Source organism: Schistocerca americana, chromosome 5 (assembly GCF_021461395.2).
Source record: "Schistocerca americana isolate TAMUIC-IGC-003095 chromosome 5, iqSchAmer2.1, whole genome shotgun sequence".
Classification (NCBI taxonomy): Eukaryota; Metazoa; Arthropoda; class Insecta; order Orthoptera; family Acrididae; genus Schistocerca; species Schistocerca americana.
In genome coordinates, this window is record NC_060123.1 from 577,530,960 (window position 1) to 577,551,579 (window position 20,620).

The 20,620-nt window shown below is 39.2% G+C and overlaps 1 protein-coding gene across 1 annotated transcript in view; it reads left to right on the forward strand.

The window, feature by feature from the left end:
- LOC124615284 (NADH dehydrogenase [ubiquinone] iron-sulfur protein 4, mitochondrial) overlaps positions 1 to 20,620 on the forward strand; it is a 37,752-nt gene that overhangs the window by 2,281 nt on the left and 14,851 nt on the right. Inside the window, exon 2 of the mRNA XM_047143050.1 lies at positions 11,586 to 11,751. Coding sequence (XP_046999006.1) covers positions 11,586 to 11,751 — 166 coding nt within the window. The remainder of the gene's footprint in view (positions 1 to 11,585; positions 11,752 to 20,620) is intronic.

Here is a 20,620-nt window from a genome sequence, read left to right on the forward strand (position 1 = left end):
AACAGTGTCCTGAAATTCAGCCACTGTCTATGCCATTGTCGAAGACATGGAATGTAATGTATATGCTCTAGCTAATAGGACACTTAGTATCATCAGCAACTGATTGTTAGGGAATAAATTAATGCTCAGCTGTGACCAAACACGCTGCAATCAGTTTCTCGCTTGTGACTGTTGTATAAATGAAATTTTACTACCCCAAAGTAATCAAAAAGTGAGTGAAATCAGCAGTTACATTCTAAGGACTGAGGGTAGATGAAAAGCTTTCTTAGAAGTATCACATTCAAGGTCTAGAGCAGAAACTGAATGCTGCTATCTTCACTACCAGAATAAACTCCATTGCCCCTGACAATGAATTTCAAAGGCTTGTGTACTGTACTTGCTTTCACTCTTTTTATGTTTCATATTTTGGGGTAACTGTGCACCATCAAAGAATATTTGGGTCAATGAAACCGTCTGATTCTACCCGTCTGCTTTGACCCGTGACATAATGGTAGTGGTGTGTGTGATGTCACTATTGCCCGGAGTTTTTGAGTTGGTTGTGTTTATAGATGTATTTGATGGTCTCCTTTGGTGGTGGATGTGGACGTTCTGTGTTTAACGCGTGGTGTTGAGTTCATTTGAGTTTTGGTTGTCGTGCTAATGTTGTTTTCAGTTTAGGTGGGTGGTACAATAACATGGGCTGTGGAATTGTTTTCAGTGAGTTGTTAAAGTTTTTTGTTAGATCTGATTAGTTTGGTGTTTGTTGTGTGGAAAGAAGCCTAATTTTTTTAAAAAAATTGCTTATTTGTTAGGGATGGATATGACACTTACGAGTGTATCATTATGTTTTGAGATGATTGATGATATGATGTCTGTCATACAGTTTCTGCAGATGTTTGGTCTTATTGCTGAATATGTTAGGTGTCACATTTGTGACAACAATAGGACATTGACAACAGCTATATAGGTCAAGGGAAATGTCCAATTCCCCATTTCTGGCTTGTAGGTGTTGGTTTTTTGATATTGGTAGCTGCAGTTGAGCTACATAGGTTAAGTGAAATGGCAGATTCCTGTGGTTTTGTTCACGTAGTAGAATGCTATAATTTAATTTTTTTTGTATTATTTGTTTTGGGATGGTGCATTGTTTTTTTATTGTTGTGTATTCAGCTTGTCCCAGCCCTAAACCCCAATTTTCTGTGGCTGTCACACAACTCTCATTTAATTTTTGGAGTGAGACATTATTGTGTCATTTTTATCTTAATTTGTATGTCTATTTCCGTTATTTTGATGACGACATGGGCCAAAGCAGACAGGTGGAATCGGACACGTCTGTACTGCCGAAATGGTAATCAGGCAGATCTGCAATGCCAGTTTTCAAACTTCTTGTAGGCCATTGTTAAAGTTTTTTGGAGCTCTGACTTTACCATCCCCGTGTGTATATTCCATCATGGAGATTGTCGAAAATACTGACTCATTCAGAAGAAACTGCAACATTTATTCAGTGATCACTAGACTGAAAAACTATTTTAACTTGCATAAATTTTCTTAAGCATTGTACTGAAATGCGTGCACTATTCAGCAGGTTTCATTTTTATAGGGAATCCAGGGAAAGTAAACTACAATTGAATGATAAACCCAAGTCTAAAAAATCTAAGATGAAAAGTTTTTGTGGTGCCCTCTGATATTGCACAAGAGTTCCTCACTGTAGTTGAAAACTGTTCTCTGTAATGTGTTAATTTGTCATATACACTCTCATGTTTTATTAATTCTTTATATCTACATCTGCATCTACATATACACTCTACTAACCACCAAGCGGTGTGTGGCAGAGGGCACTATTCGCGCCAAAGTCATATTCCCCCACCCCACTGCTCCACTTGCGGATTGTACAAGGGAAAAACACCTCAGTAGGAGCTCTAATTTCCCATATCTTTGGATGGTGATCACTGCAAGATTTGAAAGTTGGTGGTAATAATATATGCACTACACCCTCGGCGAAGATCGGATTTTGGAATTTAGCGAGCAGCCCTTTCCATTTAGCGTGTCGTCTGTCTGCAAGTGTGTCCCACTTGAAACTTTCTATGAGATTTGTAATGCTCTTGCGATGGCTAAACGTACCAGTCACACATCTTGCCGCTCTTCTTTGCACCTTCTCAATCTCTTGAATAGACCCAACTGGTAAGGGTCACATACAGATGAACAATATTCTAAGACTGGATGAACTAAAGTATTGTAAGCAATTTTCTTTGTAGAAGGACTCCATTCTACCAATAAACTGCAATCTAGAGTTCGCTTTACTCGTTACTTGTGTAATTTGATCGTTCCATTTGAGATCATTTCGAATAGTCACACCCAGATACTTGATGGATGTTACAGCTTACAAAGTCTGAGCATTTATTTTGTACTCGTACATTAATGGAGATTTTCGCTTTGTTATATGCAGATTACACTTACTAATATTGAGAGGTAACTGCCAGTCCTTACACCACACATTTATTTTCTGCAAATCCTCATTGATTTGTTCACAACTTTAGTGTGGTGCTACTTTCCTGTAGACTACAGCATCATCGGGAAACAGTCTAATGCTGCTGTCAATACCATTAACAAGATTGTTTATGTAAATCATAAAAAGCAGTGGACCTATCACACTGCCCTTGGGCACACCTGATGTTACGCTTGTTTCTGTTGAAGTCTCCCCATTCAGAATGACATACTGCTCTCTGTCTGTTACAAAACTTTTAATCCAACAGCATATGTCATTGGATAGACTGTAAGTGCACACATTTTGGAGCAAGTGACAGTGTGGAACTGAGTCGAACGCCTTTCGAAAGTCAAAGAATATGGCAACAACCTGGGAGTCGGTATGTAGAGCCTGTTGTGTATCATGCACAAAGAGGGCCAGCTGTGTCTCGCATGACCACTGTTTCCTAAAACTGTGCTGGTTTCTGCAGATGAGCTTCTCAGAGTCTAGAAAGATCATTATGTCTGAACACAAAATATGTTCCATGATTCTCCAACAAATCGATGTCAGTGAAATTGGCTGGTAGTTCTGTGCATCCAATTTTCCACCCTTTTTATAGATTGCTATGACCTGGGCCTTCTTTCAGTAGCGTGGAACTTTCCACTGTTCTACTGATCTTTGATATATTATGGATAAGAATGGCACTATATTTGTAGCATTGTTGTTGTGGTCTTCAGTCCAGAGACTGGTTTGATGCAGCTCTCCAAGCTGCTCTATCCTGTGCAAGCTTCATCATCTCCCAGTAGCTACTGCAACCTACATCCTTCTGAATCTGTTTAGTGTGTTCATCTCTTGGTCTCTATCTACGATTTTTACCCTCCGAGCTGCCCTCCAATACTAAATTGGTGATCCCTTGATGTCTCAAAATATGTCCTAACAACCGATCCCTTCTTCTAGTCAAGTTGTGCCACAAATTTCTCTTCTCCCCAACTCTATTCAATACCTCCTCATTAGTTATGTGATCTACCCATCTAATCTTCGGCATTCTTCTGTAGCACCACATTTCGAAAGCTTCTATTCTCTTCTTGTCCAAACTATTTATCGTCCATGTTTCACTTCCATACGTGGCTATACTCCATACAAATACTTTCAGAAATGACTTCCTGACAATTAAATCTATACTCGATATTAACAAATTCTCTTCTTCAGAAACGCTTTCCTTGCCATTGCCGGTCTACATTTTATATCCTCTCTACTTCGACCATCATCAGTTATTTTGCTCCCCAAATAGCAAAACTCATTTACTACTTTAAGCGTCTCATTTCCTAATCTAATTCCCTTAGCATCAACCGACATAATTCGACTACATTCCATTATCCTCGTTTTGCTTTTGTTGATGTTCATCTTGTATCCTACTTTCAAGACACTGTCCATTCTGTTCAACTACTCTTCCAAGTCCTTTGCTATCTCTGACAGAATTACAATGTCATCAGCGAACCTCAAAGTTTTTATTTCTTCTCCACGGATTTTAATACCTACGCCGAATTTTCTTTTGTTTCCTTTACTGCTTGCTCAATATACAGATTGAATAACATTGGGGATAGGCTACAACCCTGTCTCACTCCCTTCCCAACCACTGCTTCCCTTTCATGCCCCTCGACTCTTATAACTGCCATCTGGTTTCTGTAAAAATTGTAAATAGCCTTTCGCCCCCTCGTGTTTTACTCCTGCCACCTTCAGAATTTGAAAGAGAGTATTCCAGTCTACATTGTCAAAAGCTTTCTCTAAGTTTACAAATGCTAGAAACGTAGGTTTGCCTTCCTTAATCTATTTTCTAAGATAAGTCATAGGGACAGTATTGCCTTACATGTTCCTACATTTCTACGGAATCCAAACTGATCTTCCCCAAGGTCGGCTTCTACCGGTTTTTCCATTCGTCTGTAAAGAATTTGTGTTAGTATTTGGCAGCCATGGCTTATTAAACTGATAGTTCGGTAATTTTCACATCTGTCAACACCTGCTTTATTTGGGATTGGAATTATTATATTCTTCTTGAAGTCTGAGAGTATTTCGCCTGTCTCATACATATTGCACACCAGATGGTAGAGTTTAGTCAGGGCTGGCTCTCCCGAGGCTACCAGTAGTTCTAATGGAATGTTGCCTTCTCTCAGGGCCTTGTTTTGACTTAGGTCTTCCAGTGCTCTGTCAAACTCTTCACTCAATATCATGTCTCCCATTTCATCTTCATCTACATCCTCTTCTATTTTCATAATATTGTTCTCATATACTCCTTCCACCTTTCTGCTTTCCCTTCTTTGCTTAGAACTGGGTTTCCATCTGAGCTCTTGATATTCGTGCAAGTGGTTCTCTTTTCTCCAAAGGTCTTCTTAATTTTCCTGTAGGCAGTAACTATCTTACCCCAAGTGATATACGCCTGTACATCCTTACATTTATCCTCTAGCCATCCCTGCTTAGCCATTTTGCACTTCCTTTGGATCTCATTTTTGAAACGTTTGTATTCCTTTTCGACTGCTTCATTTACTGCATTTTTGTATTTTCTCCTTTCATCAATTATATTCAGTGTCTGCTCTGTTACCCAAGGATTTCTATTAGCCCTTGTCTTTTTACCTACTTGATTCTCTGCTGCCTTCACTATTTCATCTCTCAAATCTACCCATTCTTCTTCTACTTTATTTCTTTCTCCCATTCGTGTCAATCGTTCCCTAATGCGCTCCCTGAAACTCTCTACAATCTCTGGTTCTGTCACTTTGTACAGGTCCCATTTCCTTAAATTCTCACCTTTTTGCAGTTTCTTCAGTTTTAATCTACAGTTTATAACCAGTAGATTGTGGTCAGAGTCCACATCTGCCCCTGGAAATTTCTTACAATTTAAAACCAATCTCTGTCTCACCATTATAATGTATATCTGAAACCTTTCAGTATCTTCGTGTATACAAATTTTCGTCTCCATTCACAATCTGAATAATTTCTTTTATCTCATCGTACATGTCATCAATCTCTTCGTCATCTGCGGAGCTTGTTAGCATATAAACTTGTACTACTGTGGCAGGAGTGGGCTTTGTATCTATCTTGGCCACAATAATGCATTCACTATGTTGTTTGTAGTAGCTTAACCGCATTCCTATTCATTATGAAACGGACCCCTGCATTACCCCTATTTGATATTGTATTTATAACCCTGTATTCACCTGACCAGAAGTTTAGTTCCTCGTGCGACCAAACTTCACTAATTCCCACTAACCTATCCATTTCCCTTTTTAAATTTTCTAACTTACCTGTCCGGTTAAGGGATCTGACATTCCACACTCCGACCCGTAGAACGCCAGTTTTCTTTCTCCTGATAATGACGTCCTCTTGTAGTCCCCGCCCGGAGATCCGAATGGTGGACTATTTTACCTCCGGAATATTTTACCCAAGAGGATGCCATCATCATTTTACCATACAGTAAAGCTGCATGCCCTCTGAAAAAATTACGGTTGTAGTTTCCCCTTGCTTTCAGTTGTTTGCGGTACCAGCATAGCAAGGCCGTTTTGGTTAGTGTTACAAGGCCAGATCAGTCAGTGATCCAGACTGTTGCACCTGCTACTACTGAAAGAGCTGCTGTGCCCCTCTTCAGGTACCACACGCTTGTCTGGCCTCTCAACAGGTAACCCTCTGTTGTGGTTGCACCTATGGTATGGCTATCTGTATCGCTGAGGCATAGTCAACATAAAATCCTACAGGGATACCGTTTGGGCCAGATGCCTTCCTGGCGTCTAAGGATCTTAACTGTTTTACAGTTCCAGATAACACTAAACACTATGTCAGCCATCCTTGTGTTTGTTCGATAATTGAAAGGGGGAGTGGTGCTGCAGTCCTCTACCGTAAATGAGTTTTTGAAAGCTAGGTTTAGAATTTCGGTCTTCTGTTTATCATCTTCCGTTACATTGCCTGTACTGTCTGCAAGAGAAGGTATTGAATCATTTGTTGCATTTGTAGATTTACGTACCACCAAATATTTTTGGGGGTTATTTTTAGAATCTGCAGATAAAATATTGCTTTCAAATTTGTTAAAAGGATCTCTCATTGAAATTTAGACAGCTGCTTTCATTTCGCGTAATTTCTGTTTGTCAGCAGGGCAGCGACTATGTTTAAAACAACTGTGCAAAATTATCTGTTTTCTCAGCAACTTTGTAATGTTTGTTGAGCCGAAGTTGATCCTTTCCCTCTCCTAAATTTTTGCTAGGTCCACATGTCTCTAGCACATGGTGGACAATATCTTTAAATTCTGACCAAAGGTGCTCAATATCTGTGTGTCCTGGGGTGAATTCTTGGAGCTGACTATGAAGATATTCATTAATGACACTTTTGTTTTCCCAAACAAGAAAACTCTACACTGTTTATATATAAATTTCCATCATTTAAACCTTACGATATTAAAGGAATTAAATAAGACATCAAAATCAGGTTCCAGCAAAGCTGACATGCACAGAATAGAAAGACATTAAGTGAACAGCCATGTTACTTATCTTAGTAGAGCTGAGATAACTAGTCATACTATGGGGTTTAAGATTTTTCAGAAGCTAGTACACTAAATAAAGGATTGCAGTATGGCAAAGCTGCTAAACCTGTGTGCAAAGCAAGAGTGCTTTTGTATGTGGATGCCACTTCAGGAGATGACCAGCTATCCTTAGGTTTCTTAGAATTTTCATGATTGTGTCAGACAAGCAAATGTCAAGATGGTTTCTTAATGGAAAAATCCTGTGTTATCCCAGAGAGAGAGAGAGAGAGAGAGAGAGAGAGAGAGAGAGAGAGAGAGAGAGGGGGGGGGGGGGGGGGAGATGGTTTAGGAAGAGGCTGATGACATCTACTGATTTGATTTTTTTAATTGATCCCAGAAATCATTGTGTATAATACTGACAAGAAGTGAAGATTAAGATTTTGCTTGTTTTGTTGGTACAAATACTTTCAATATCTCGAGTAATGTTATGCAATGCCAAACTTAACAGGTCTTTTAATACAAGTGAGGAAATTGACAATGTTAAAGTTTTATTTGTAGAAGTGTTGGTCATCGTAAAAGTTGCAGATGATTGTATACAGGAAACAACTCATGTAGAGAAAGATATGCTCATGTAAAAAAGTATAGGATAATCTTTAAACACAGTGAAACTTAGGTCATAGGATATGGAATGTTGTTAATATGGAGCAGTCAGTAACAGTAATGGAAGAGTGTCTTAAGAAATGATTGTGATGATGGAAGCAACTCAGGAAATTGTAGTAGGTAGCTGATAATACAAGTAGTCAAGAAGTGTCAGTTGAAAGAGAGAGAGGTCAGGAATAAACGAACCATGTAATTCATTTGAGCTATAGGAATTAGTTCACAGTGAAATAACATGCTGATTGACTGTTGATATTATTGAAATGACAGAGATTCAAGCCTGAAGAAACAATGAATGATAGAAATCACTAACAACATGAAAATGTTAGAAAAATTAAATCTGGGAAACTAATTAGACCTCCTTGGCAATAATGGGCTTTTTGCTGGGAATATCAGATCATAGTGAAAAAATAGAATGTGTTTTTTTTAATCAGGGATGTCAATGTAACTATGGAGTGTACGATGTAGGTTGAAGAAAGGTTGTTATTCACTAGCTTTGCCCACTCTCAACAAAACTATCATCTTCCAATGTAACCTGCATGTTAGGCAACATGATAGTGCTGTCATTAATTCCTCATTAAAACACAGTCCAAAATACCATTCCCCTCAGCTGATCCAAATCTCTACTAGACCTATATAGGTCTAAGCCACCACCTACAAATTACATATTATAAACAAAACAAGACTGACATCTGAAATGGAAACATCCCAGACCCCACTAACATGTCATATGACATCAAAATTCAAAGTAAATAATGGAAAGTCCAATATGGGATAACAACAGTATTGCCAAAGGGTAATTGCTATTCACCACAGAGGAGGCGTTAAATTGCAAACAGGCACAAGGCACAGTGAAAAGACTTGTGAACATTTAACTTTTCGGGCATGATAGCTTTTCTTTGGAAGTAGGAAACACATTCACACAAGTGCAACTCTCACTCACATGGCCACTGTCTCTGGCTACTGTGGCATTCAGGCAACAGCTAGATCTGAAAAAAAGTAAAGTAAATCCATTGAAATAACACTGTTGTAACATTAAAAAATGATAACCAAAAGGAAATGTATGCAAAAAGCACAAAAAAGAAAGTATAATGTGAAGCATATTGTATACTGTTGTACAGTTACAGAGTGTTAGTGAGTTGGAGTCCATTTCCAACACTAACAAAAATTTCTTTAGTTTGGGAATCTCCAGAGTATACTGTTGTGAAAGTAACAAACAAACAAACATCATGATATTGGAAATGGTTTAAGTCTAAAGCTGTATGAATTTGGAGATGGGAAAGGGGGGGGGGGGTGTGATTGCAGTGCTGCAGGTGCAACCGCAGTACTCCACTCTCCCAGCTGCTGTCAGGTTTTGTGACTGGTGCCACTATTTCTCAAACGAGTAGCTCCTCATTTGGCCTCAGAAGCTGCCAATAGCACTTGGCAGATCCATGTGGTGACCCATCCAAGTTGTAGCCGAGCCCGGCAGTGCTCAACTTCAGTGATCTGACAGAAACCAGTGTTACCACTGCGGCAAGGCCGTTGACCGAAAGGGAATACAGACGTCTAAAATTTGTAATTAACAGAGAGAACAAAATGGTTAAGCAAGAATGGCTAGAGGAGAAGTGAATGGCTGTAGAAGTATGCGTAACTAGGGAAAAAAAAGAGCTTGCCCATGGTAAAATTAGAAAGACCTTTGGAGAAAAGAGAAGCAGCTGTATGAATATCAAGAGCTTCGGTGGCAAGCCATTATTAAGCAAGGGAAGGGAAAGAATGTAGAGAGGAATTTTATTAGGGAAATGAACTTGAGGACGATATTACAGAAAGAGAAGAGAAAGTAAGTGGAGATGAGTTGGGAGATATGATATTGTGGTTCTGGAGAAATATAGGAACATGCAACACTGCACTGATCTGATGACCTACCCTACAAATGAATTAAAGAAAGGCAAACCTATGTTATAGCTTTTGTAGATTTGGAGACAGCTGTTGATTGGAATACACATTTTAAAATTTTGAAGTTGTCGGGGAGCAAAAGTTTACTTACAACTCATATAGAAACCAGAATGCAGTTGTAATTTTAGTCTATTCTAGATGTTATTTAATCTGTATATTGAGCAGACTATGAAGGAAACCAAGGAGAAATTTGAAAAGAGGTTTAAAGTTCAAGGAGAAGAAATAAAAGCTCTCATTTCTGCCAGTGACACTGTAATTCTGTTAGAGTTGCAAAGGACTTGGAAGAGCAGTTGAACAGAATTGAAAGTGTCCTGAACGGTGGTGGTTATAAGGTGAATACCATCAACAGTAAGAGAATGGAATATAGTTGCATTAAATCAGGCAATGCTTAGGAAATGAGACATTAGAAGAAGTGGATGAATTTTGTTATTTGGTCAGCAAAATAACTGATGGCTGAAGTGAAGTGTAGAGCATATAAAATGCAGACGGACAATAGCAAGAAAAACATTTCCAAAAAAGAGCAATCTGATATAAATTTAAGTGTTCGGAAGTCTTTTCTCCAGGTATTGCGTGAAACATGGATGATAAAAAGGATTTCAGACAGGAAGAAAATAGAAACTTAAAATAGAAACTTTTGAAATGTTGTGCTATAGAAGGTTGTTGAAGATGAGATGGGTAGATCAAATAACAAATGAGGAGGTACTGAATCAAATTAGAGGAAAAAAGAAGCTTATCACACAAGTTTATTAAAAGAAGGGATAGGTATCCGTGTACTGTCCCATGAAGGTGGTGTCAGTTTGGTAACGTGTGGCGGGTAAAAATTGTAGTGAGACCAAGGCTTGAATAAAGCAAGCAGGTTCAAATGGATGTTGTGGAGATGAGATCTGCACAGTATAGACTAGCATGGAAAACTGCAAAAAGATCAGTCTATGGACTTAAGAACCCCTATGACAACAATGAGGAAAAGCTGCTTTCCAAATAGATACCTTTATTGTCTTCTTCTGTGAGCATAACCAGTTTAGCACATGTAGTCCTATTGTTAAAGCATCCTTCAGTTTAATGTACTCAGTGGAGGTTTGCATATTTTATAATACAGATTTTCTGAATTTACCTTGAAGATCTAGTTACATATAATAAAATGTGTATGATATATGGCCCAAACGTAGACCTCAGGATACAGATAAATTTCAGATGACATAAATTTTTATTATTCATATTTTAATAACTCACAACAGATTTTCACTTTCCAGTGTAAACTAGACCTTGGGCTACATTATTGACAAGACTGTTACCACAATGAAGATTTTGAGTGGGGACGCCATCACAATAAAAACTTCACACCGTGATTTTCACTATGTGAACAGTACCATCAAAATCTAGTTTGTTCAGCCAGGTGACATGTATTTCTACATAGAATTATATGTTCTGAAACAGGTTATGCTCTAACAGGTGAGACAGTAAGGATACCCGATTAGAAAATAGTTTTTTTCCATATACCCTCACAGAGAGAATAGTGTAAATTGTAGTTGGAACAGTGTAACTTATTGTCTCAAGCACGTGCTGCTAATTATATGTTGTGGCAGTGTTTCAGACAAAACACATTTATATTCATATATGTGCCATCAGATTTGTCCTATAGAAGTTTATAGGTGTTATGGAACTCATGTTATTGCAAATGAGACAGTGCAATTGGAATGCTGTAATTGGATTTCTGACTAAGCAAATTAAAATTATTGATTTAACAAAATTGATTTATTTTTCCCTGCAAGCTCTGTCATATTTACAACAATTTCAAATTACTTGTGGTTAAACTGTAAAATTGCTACTGCATGACCTAGACACACTGTGTGTCAGAGTAAGAGGTGAGATGTGTGTTTAAGTTTCTTGTCCAAACAGTGCAAAGACTAACATTCATCAGTTATGAAATAATGAAGAAATCCATATATCAGTGTTCTTGTAATAGAATGAAGTAAAGAAAGAAATGCATTTTTTTGGTGACTGGATTTCTTTTATCTGAAGATACATTTTTCTTAAACTTTTTTCCTATTACAGATGTAAATATGCCTTCTCAACATGTTCTGTGCGATATGGTGAGGACATTGATACTGCTTTGAAGATAAAAGAAGCTCCCCAAGTTGACAGTAAACGTGCCTTAATGAAACCAGAAGAAGTAGTGGCCCGAAAACACCTTGAAGGTTACATCACTGTTGACCAACCGGTAAGAGCTGGTGAGAGTTACTGATATTTAAGTGTTCTCAGTAGCCAATTTCTAATATTTTCAGTACCATCAAATGGGGTGTAGTTGACTGAAAAGGTTAGAAAAAAACATTTTATGTTAAATAACTACATATTAAACATAATTTTTAGTTATTATATTTACAGTTTGAAGTTTCATAATTTGTGACAGTAACTAAATACATGTCATTCTGAATCCCTGTCTGGGTACTGATTGTTTTCAGGAGGACTGGATTTTATTTTTAAAAATGAGCTAAAACTTTTATTCATGTGACTGGCATAAAACAACTCGTGTGTGTGGGTCTTATGTATGTTGTGCATTGACCCTTCACAGCGATAAGTTAATTTTATACTTAACTATTTATAGACACATGAATAAAACTTTCCAAATTCTGGGTGGAATTGGGGTAAAACTGACTGTCTTTTCTCAAGCAGTTGTTCAGAATTTCAGAAAGCAAATTTATGATCACATATTTTAAAACTTTCTTTGTATGTTTCTCTCAAATAAGTTCTAAAATTTAATTATCGTGCCATATATATTTTTCAACTATTGATGAAGTTTCAGTAAAGTTAAAGTAACCCAAGAGTCATGAACAAGCCACAATTACCACATAACAGATAATCAGTCAACGTCGTCGTGTTAGATCGTTGTGAGGGGAGCTGGATAAAAGAAAAATCATGTAAAAAATTTATAAAGACATGCAAAAACACACACTCTTTCTGAATTGTCTCCACTCTAGGTTCAGCCTTGCCTGTTCTAGGAAGATCAAAGTTGCTCCCTGTTTCCCTAAACTTCGCATACAGTGTCCTGATGCTTTTAAAATTTGGCAATTGTCTATGGTATGCTATCTGGAATTTTCACTTGGCTGTTTTTTGTGACTGTGGGTCGTTATACCAGATGACACTTTTGGCTTTCTTGTGTTTCTAGTACAAGTTTTTTTGCAAATGGTGCCTGAGCTCTCTGTCGTTAATGTCACTTGGCCCTGAAACAAACAAAGTAATAGTAAGTACATATGTACGCAAAAACTTAATATATCACATGCAATTCAAGATAAGAAGTATTTGTCTGTGTGTCGTATTTTATGCCTTATGAATGTTTGTGATCAGGGAAAAACTTCTGGGAACCCATTATGAACAACATAGTAGATAACATCAGAAGTTCTATGAGGCTTTATGTGGATGTGCTGTTGTATGCAGAGAAGTTGCGACATTGAAAAATTGTAGCAAAATGCAGGAAGACATGCAGAGCATCGATGCTTGATCCTGGGAACAGCAATTGGTCTGCAACATAAACAAATATAAAATATTGTGAATAAATTGATAGAAAGACCCTTTATTGTATGATTACACAATTGCAGAACAATTACAGGAAGCAGTTACTCCCATAAAAGATCTAGCAGTATGGAATGATTAGAAGTGGAACGGCCACATAAAATTAATCAAGATTAAGGTTTAAGCCACACTGAGAGTCACTGGAAGAATCTTCAGGAAATATAGTCCATGAACAAAGGAAGTAACTTACATTACACACATTCGACCAGTACGTGAATATTGCTCGTCAATATGGGGTCTGTACCAGATGGGACAAATAGAACACATAGAGAAGATTGAAAAAAGATGAGCATGTTTCATTACAGGTTTATTTAGCAGGTGTGAAAGTGTCACATAGATGCTCAGCTAACTCCAGTGGCAGATGCTGCAAGTCAGGCATTCTGTATCACAATATTGTTTAATGTTAAAGTTCAGAACACATCCTTTCCTAGAAGAGTTAACCAGTATATTAATTCCTCCTATACATATCTTGTGAAATGACCATAAAGATAAAATTAGAGAGAGGAGTTTACCTGCTATCATTCTTTCCATGAACTATACACAACTGGAACAGGTGAAGGGGAAATGACGCTGGTACGCAAAGTATCCTCTTCCAAAACTTTAATGATGTTTGTGGAGTATGTGTGTAAATGTAAAATATTGTCTTTTCTTGTCAGTAGAGAAGCAGCAACACCTGAATGGATCAGTCAGGAGAGCTCAGTGGCTTAAAATGTGGGCAGGTCATTGGATGTCACCTGAGTAATAAATCTATCAGGGACATTTCAATCCTCATGAAGCTGCCCAAATTGACTGTTGGTGATGTAATTCTGATGCAGAAGCGTGATGGAATAACCACAGTTAAACCAAGACCAGGCAGAGCTCATGTACTGGCGGACAGGAACATTGAGCTTTGCGATGGGTCTATGTAAAAAAAGGCATAAAATCAGCAGAAGATATTACTCATGAGTTCCAAAACGCTACCAGCAGATCCGTTAGCACAGTGACTGTGCGTAGGAAGCTAAAAGGAATGAGGTGTAATGCTCAAACAGTTCCTTATAATTCACACATTTCTGTAATCTGTCGTCAAGCTAAGTGACACTGGTGGTGGTGTAGAAGTGATGCCACTGGGCAGTGGACGAAAGGAAGGGCTTTTATTTGATAAATTCCTGGAGAATATTTGATGTCATCATGAATGCTGCCAACAGTGAAGTACAGAGGTCTTATGGGATGATGGTGTTTTTTGTGGTTAAGGTTCCCTTATTGAACTTAAGAAAACACTGAATGCAGAAAGGTAGGAACACATTTTACAGCCATTGTATGCTGCGTACAGTAGAGAAAGAGTTCGGAGATAGTGCAACCTGTCATCAAGCAGCATCCGTGAGGTAGTGGTTTGTAGGCAGTAACATTCCTGAATTGGAATGGCCTGGTCAGCAGCCTCAACCTGAACTGAACAAAACAGTTTAGATGAGTTAAAATGTTGACTTACTCCAGAACCCAGCATCCAGCATAATTTCTTTTACTACTTTCAACTCTGAGGAAAATTCGGCTTTCTTTCTTCCACAGACATCCAGAACCCTCACTGAAAGTGTCCTTATCAGAGTTCAAGCTGTCATAAAGCTGAACAATGGATACACCCCACATTAATCTCTACTAATAGTTGTCCATACACTTTTGATCAGATAGTGTGTGTCTCAACAACCTTAACCTTTGGGAGTAACTGTGATATACAGTATGCTGAATGTTACATCCAATTAATGTGGCTTGGATGGTGTACATCCTTCTTAGTATTTCAGTTTTAATACTTAGCACTATACCTAGCAGAACATCTTTCAGCACACCAAATGACGTACAGGAAATGAATCTTCGTTTTCCAAGGTTACAACAATGCAAATATGTAAACTGGAGAAATGATTACTAAAGCAAGTATGAACAGAAGTTCATAGCAAGTAAATAGTGTTGATGACTTTATAATTTATCATTTATGGATAATTTGTTATGTTTTACATGATACTATACTCATTTTGCCTGGTTTCACGTATTTGGAGGGAGGTAACATTGTCGTTTGTGTCATAGTGGAAATACTTTTATGTGAACCAACTTTTCGTCTTCTAATGCTTATTTGTTAATGAGTAATGATCGCCTCAGAAAGAGTGACATCTGGTCATAGAGCAGCTTTTGTGTGTGTGTGTGTGTGTGTGTGTGTGTGTGTGTGTCAAGCACTTCATTTATGTTGAACTTGTCCAGATGAGTGTGGCTCCGTCTTGTGCACCTGTAATTTTCATAACATCATGTTGGAGTGAGACTGAACTCACAAATAGAAATAACTCATCTCCCAGTTGTTTTAGTTGACTGGCAGGAGCATCAATACCCAAAAATCTAAGTGTGTCAGGGCATCTAGTGCTCCTGATTGTATTGTATCTGGTTTAAAAGAAAATAGTAGTAACAGAACCTGTCCTTTTAAATATAAAGTGCGTATCATCGTAAATAAAATGGAGGGAACATTTGAAAAGCTATTGCCAATTTATATTTATAAAGCAATAGATTGGTTAGCTGGAACATTGAAATCTGTGAAAGGGCTGTGAAATGGCATTTTACTAGTTGAAGCAGTGACAGCTAATCAAGCAGTGCAGTTTCTGTGTGCCAGTACTCTACATTAATATGTGTGAATTCTGAAATATGTAACAAATCGAATTACTGTGGTGGTGTCATCAGCTGCTGTTATGTGTCTGGCAACATTAACGAATTAAAAAAGTAATTACAGAATAACCGAATGATGGAAGTAAGACATAATGAGATGCTGGAATGGAGAAGTGAGAAAGATTGCCTTTTTTATGTTCGCATTCAGTTCTCCAGTACCGCAAAGTTTTTGCAGTTGAGAGTGTGATCATCTTGCTGCCATGAAAAACACCAATGTTTGAATGATTACCAGCCCAGCTCAAGTATTGTATCCACGAATCAGTGTCCTCTGTTTCGCAAAAATACAAAACTAGTTTTGCTTCTTTGAACTTTTTAAATATCCTATGTCAATTCCATTTGGTAAGGACCCCATACCGAGCAGCAATACCCTAGCAGAGGACAGACAAGTATGATGTAGGCACTCTCTTTAGTAGATTTGTTGCACATTTGGAGTATTCCTCCAGTAAAAAGGTCTTTGGTTCACCTTACTTGCAACATTTTGCTCATGATGGTTCCAATTCAATTTGTTCATAATTGTAATCCCTTGGCATTTAGTTAAATTGACAATCTTTAAATTTGTATTTGTTGTGACTCGCTGATCTTTCAAAGTGCCGCCGCACAGTTACGCGCATCCTCTACATACGGCGCTGTCTGCCAGCCATGCAGCAGCAGCGCTACCTAAGCGGCCGGCCAGCCAGCCAGCGGCCGCTAGACTTGGACTCAGTTATGAGTTGACTGTTAAAGTGCACACATGTCTTACTCTGTTTACTTGATCTGTCACTTTCATGTATTGCGTCTTCCTTGAAATATATTTGTTCAACTTGAAGTTATTACAATTGGCGATGAGGATGGGATTTTTCTTTTCCATCGTTGACCCACATGTTTCCATGGCTACTTTAGAGCAACTATTGCAAGGTCTCATCGAACAGCAAACGCTTCTCACAAATGCGATTCGTGATTTCGTCGCGGCATCAAATGCGGGGGATCTCTCGTCGTTCTCTCTACCTACTTTTCCTCCTTACGACGAGACGGCGGAAGACTGGTCTGATTACAAAAAACGTCTTCGACAGCTCTTCTTGGCATTTCATGCCGCGGATGAACAAACATGTGTCTCTCTGTTCCTTTCATGAATTTCACCTCAAATGTATCGGTTGTTGTCACAATTGGCTCCTTTGAAAGACCCTGTGTCTTTGTCCTTTGCTGAAATGTGCTCACTTCTGTCCGTGTATTTTCAAAAGCAAACGCATGTGGTAGCCTCTCGTGTTGCCTTTTATCGTTGTCAGAAACAACCAAATCAATCCTATCGCACTTGGGTTGCCGAACTTCAGGGCCTCAGTAGAAAGTGTCGATTAGTTACTGAAGTTCACAAAGAATCCTACCCCGATTCAGTGGTACGGGATGCTATTATCCAATCGGCGCCCGACAAAGAAGTTAGGCAACGTGCCCTTCAGTTGGCAAATCCGACTCTAGATGAAGTCCTATCCATCGCTCAGGCTTTTGAAATTTCTCGCGCCGCTGGAGTGCAAATAGAGGCATGGGCCGATGTCGGGGAAATACAACCTCTGTGCGATGTTGACAAAGTGTGTGGCGTGTCCCCGAAGGCCGACGTGGCCGCAGTATGCTCCCAAGCGCAGCCTCGGCCTAACCGTAAACGAACCTCTAAGAAACTGCAGCAAAACCCACAGCAACTTCCTTCATGTCCGCGGTGTTTTACGAAACATTCACGAGATGATTGTCCACAATGTTGGGCCGTGTGTCACAAATGCAAAAAAAAGGGTCATGTGTCGTCCATTCACAAATCCGACTGCATACATGATGTTCATGACCATGACGCTGATTCTGATTCTGTGTTGTCTGTCAGTTGTACTTCTTCCCTTTCAGGGAAGTTATTCCTCACTGTCCAAATACTTGGTTGAGATGTTCGCATGCTGGTGGATACTGGTTCGGCTGCCACTATCATCAATTCTCAGACGTATCTTCAGTTGGGGTCTTCAGTCCTGTCACCTGTCACTAGGCAATTACGGACTTACAATAAACAGATTATTTCTCTCTTGGGACAATTTGATGCTGAGGTATCTTACAAATCTGTTGTTCCCATATTTGTGGTCGACCATAGTAACGCGGAGAATCTTTTTGGTTTCGATGCCTTTCGCGTTTTTGGGCTCTCCATAGATGGCTCTGTCAATATCGTCTCTGATGCTATTCCTTATGCTCAATTGGATTCCTTGTTGACGACATTTTCGTCCCTTTTTTCTCCCGGGTTAGGCCGTGCAAACAACTTTGAAGCTCATATCACACTCAAACCCACTGCTCGGCCTAAGTTTTTTCGGGCTCGGCCCATTCCTGTGGCCCTTCGTGACCAAGTCAAACGGGAGCTGGATTGTCTCACTGCTTCAGAGGTCTTGCTTCCTGTCACTTCCAGTGAGTAGTCCTCTCCTGTCACTGTCATTGCTAAGCCAAATGGTGATATTTTGTCTCTGTGGCAATTTCAAAGCCACTGTAAATGCTCAAAGCCTTATCGACACTTATCCTATGCCTCAATATGAAGAATTGTTCACTCAACTTGCTGGAGGCCAGTATTTTTCAAAACTTGACCTGTCAGAAGCTTATCATCAACTTCCTTTCGACACTGCTTCCTGGCAGTTTCTGGTCCTTAACATGCCTTTTGGCCTCTGTCAATACCAACGATTGCCATTCGGCGTTGCCAGCGCCCCTGCTCTCTTTCAGCAATTCTTGGAGCAATTATTGCTCACTGTCCCTGGGTGTGTAAATTACCAGGACGACATTGTTGTCACTGGCTCCACCACTGACTAACATCTTCAAAATCTCCGCACACTTTTTCATGTCCTACAGACTGCCGGTCTTAAGTGTAATCTTCAGAAATCAAAATTTTTTCAGGCATCTATCACGTACTTGGGGTTTCAACTCTCTCGGGATGATATTTGTCCGCTTCAGCAAACTGTCGCTGCGATCGATGCCCTTCCTCGCCCTACATCTGGAACTGCAGGCCTTCCTGGGGAAAATAGCATACTATCACAAGGTTTTACTGTCTGTTGCTTTGGTGACTCAGCCGTTGCATCGCCTGTTGCATAAAAACATGCCTTTTCAATGGTCCGCATCATGCAATGCGGCTTTCCAGAAATTGAAGACTATGCGGAAACAGGCCCCGTGCCTGGCTACTTATCGACCTGGCCAACATCTTGTTCTTGCCACAGATGCCTCTCAATACGGGGTCAGTGCAGTCCTTGCACACCATTTTTCTGACGGTTCTGAACAACCCATTGCTAATGCCTCCAAAACACTCACGGATGCCCAACAAAAGTATTCTCAAATTGAAAAAGAAGCTTTGGCCATTATTTATGCTCTTCATAAGTTTGATGTTTTTCTCTATGGATCCAAATTTCATCTTGTTATGGATCACAAACCACTTGTTTCCTTGTTTCAACCATCAACGTCGCTTCCCGACAAGGCTGCACACCACCTCCAGTGTTGGGCTCTTTACTTGTCTCATTTCAATTATGAGATTCATTTCCGGCCAACGGCTCAACATGCGAATGCTGATGCACTGTCTCGCCTTCCCATGGGTCCTGATCTGGCATTCGATAGGGACGAACTTTTGTGTTTCCACCTGGATGTTGCCGAGCAGTGGGTTGTGGAAGGGTTCCGGCTGGCGGCTGCTACGGGTTCTGACCCTACCCTCTCCCAGGTTTTACACTGTATTCAGAAGGGTTGGCCAGATCGTCCGTCCACTAAGACTTCTGATCTGTTGCGGAACTACTACGCTTTGCTTTACCGCCTCACGGGTAGAGATGGTGTTATCCTCCTTTCCACCGAGAATGCTTCGCCTCTGTTTACTTGATCTGTGACTTTCATGTATTGCGTCTTCCTTGAAATATATTTGTTCAACTTGAAGTTATTACTGTATTATTTATCATTTAACCAAAATTTAAGACATTCTTTTTAGTACTCATGAGGAGGATCTAGTACTTCTTAATGTCCAGGGTCAATTGCTGCTTTTGCACCATATGTATGTATTGGTCCCCTGATGACTTTCTAGATTATAAACAACAGCATCATGTGTAAACAATCTGAAAAGATGTTCACATTGTCTCCCAAGTAGTTTATATTATTCAAAACAGGAGGCGGCCTATGACACTTCCTTGAGGATTGCCAGATATTACTTCTGTTTCACTCTGTGACTTCCTGTCAATCAGTATGAACTTTCTTATGGAATCATGAATCCAGTCACACAACTGAGACAATACTCCATAGGCATGCAATTTGATTAGAAGCTGCTTGTGACTAATGGTGTCAAAAGCCTTCTGGAAATCCAGAAATATTCAATCAACTTAAGATTCACCATTGATAGCATTTGTTACATTCTTCAATAAAGGACCAGTTGTGTTTCACAAGAAGAATATTTTCTGAATCCATGTTGACTGCGTGTCAATGGATTGTTTTCTTTGAGATATGTCATAATGTTTGAAAGCAGTTAATGTTCCAGAATCTTACTGCAAATTAATGTCAGTGATATGGATCTATAATTCAGTGGATTACTTCTACTTATTTCTTGTGTATTTGTGTGACATGTGCAACTTTCCAGTCCTTAGATATGATTCTTTTGTCAAGTGAATGGCTGTAGATGTTTGTAAAATGTGGAGCTATTTCATCAGCATACTCTGAAAGGAAGATTATCGATTTACGATCTAGACCGTAAGACTCTCCTGTGTTAGTGATGTAAGTTACTTATGCTGGCTGCTGTTTTTTATTAAAGTTCTGCAATAAACACTGCATCTTCTTCAGTGAAGGGATTTTTGGAAACCATGTTCAGCAACTATGTCTTAGTGGCACTGTCATAGGTAACA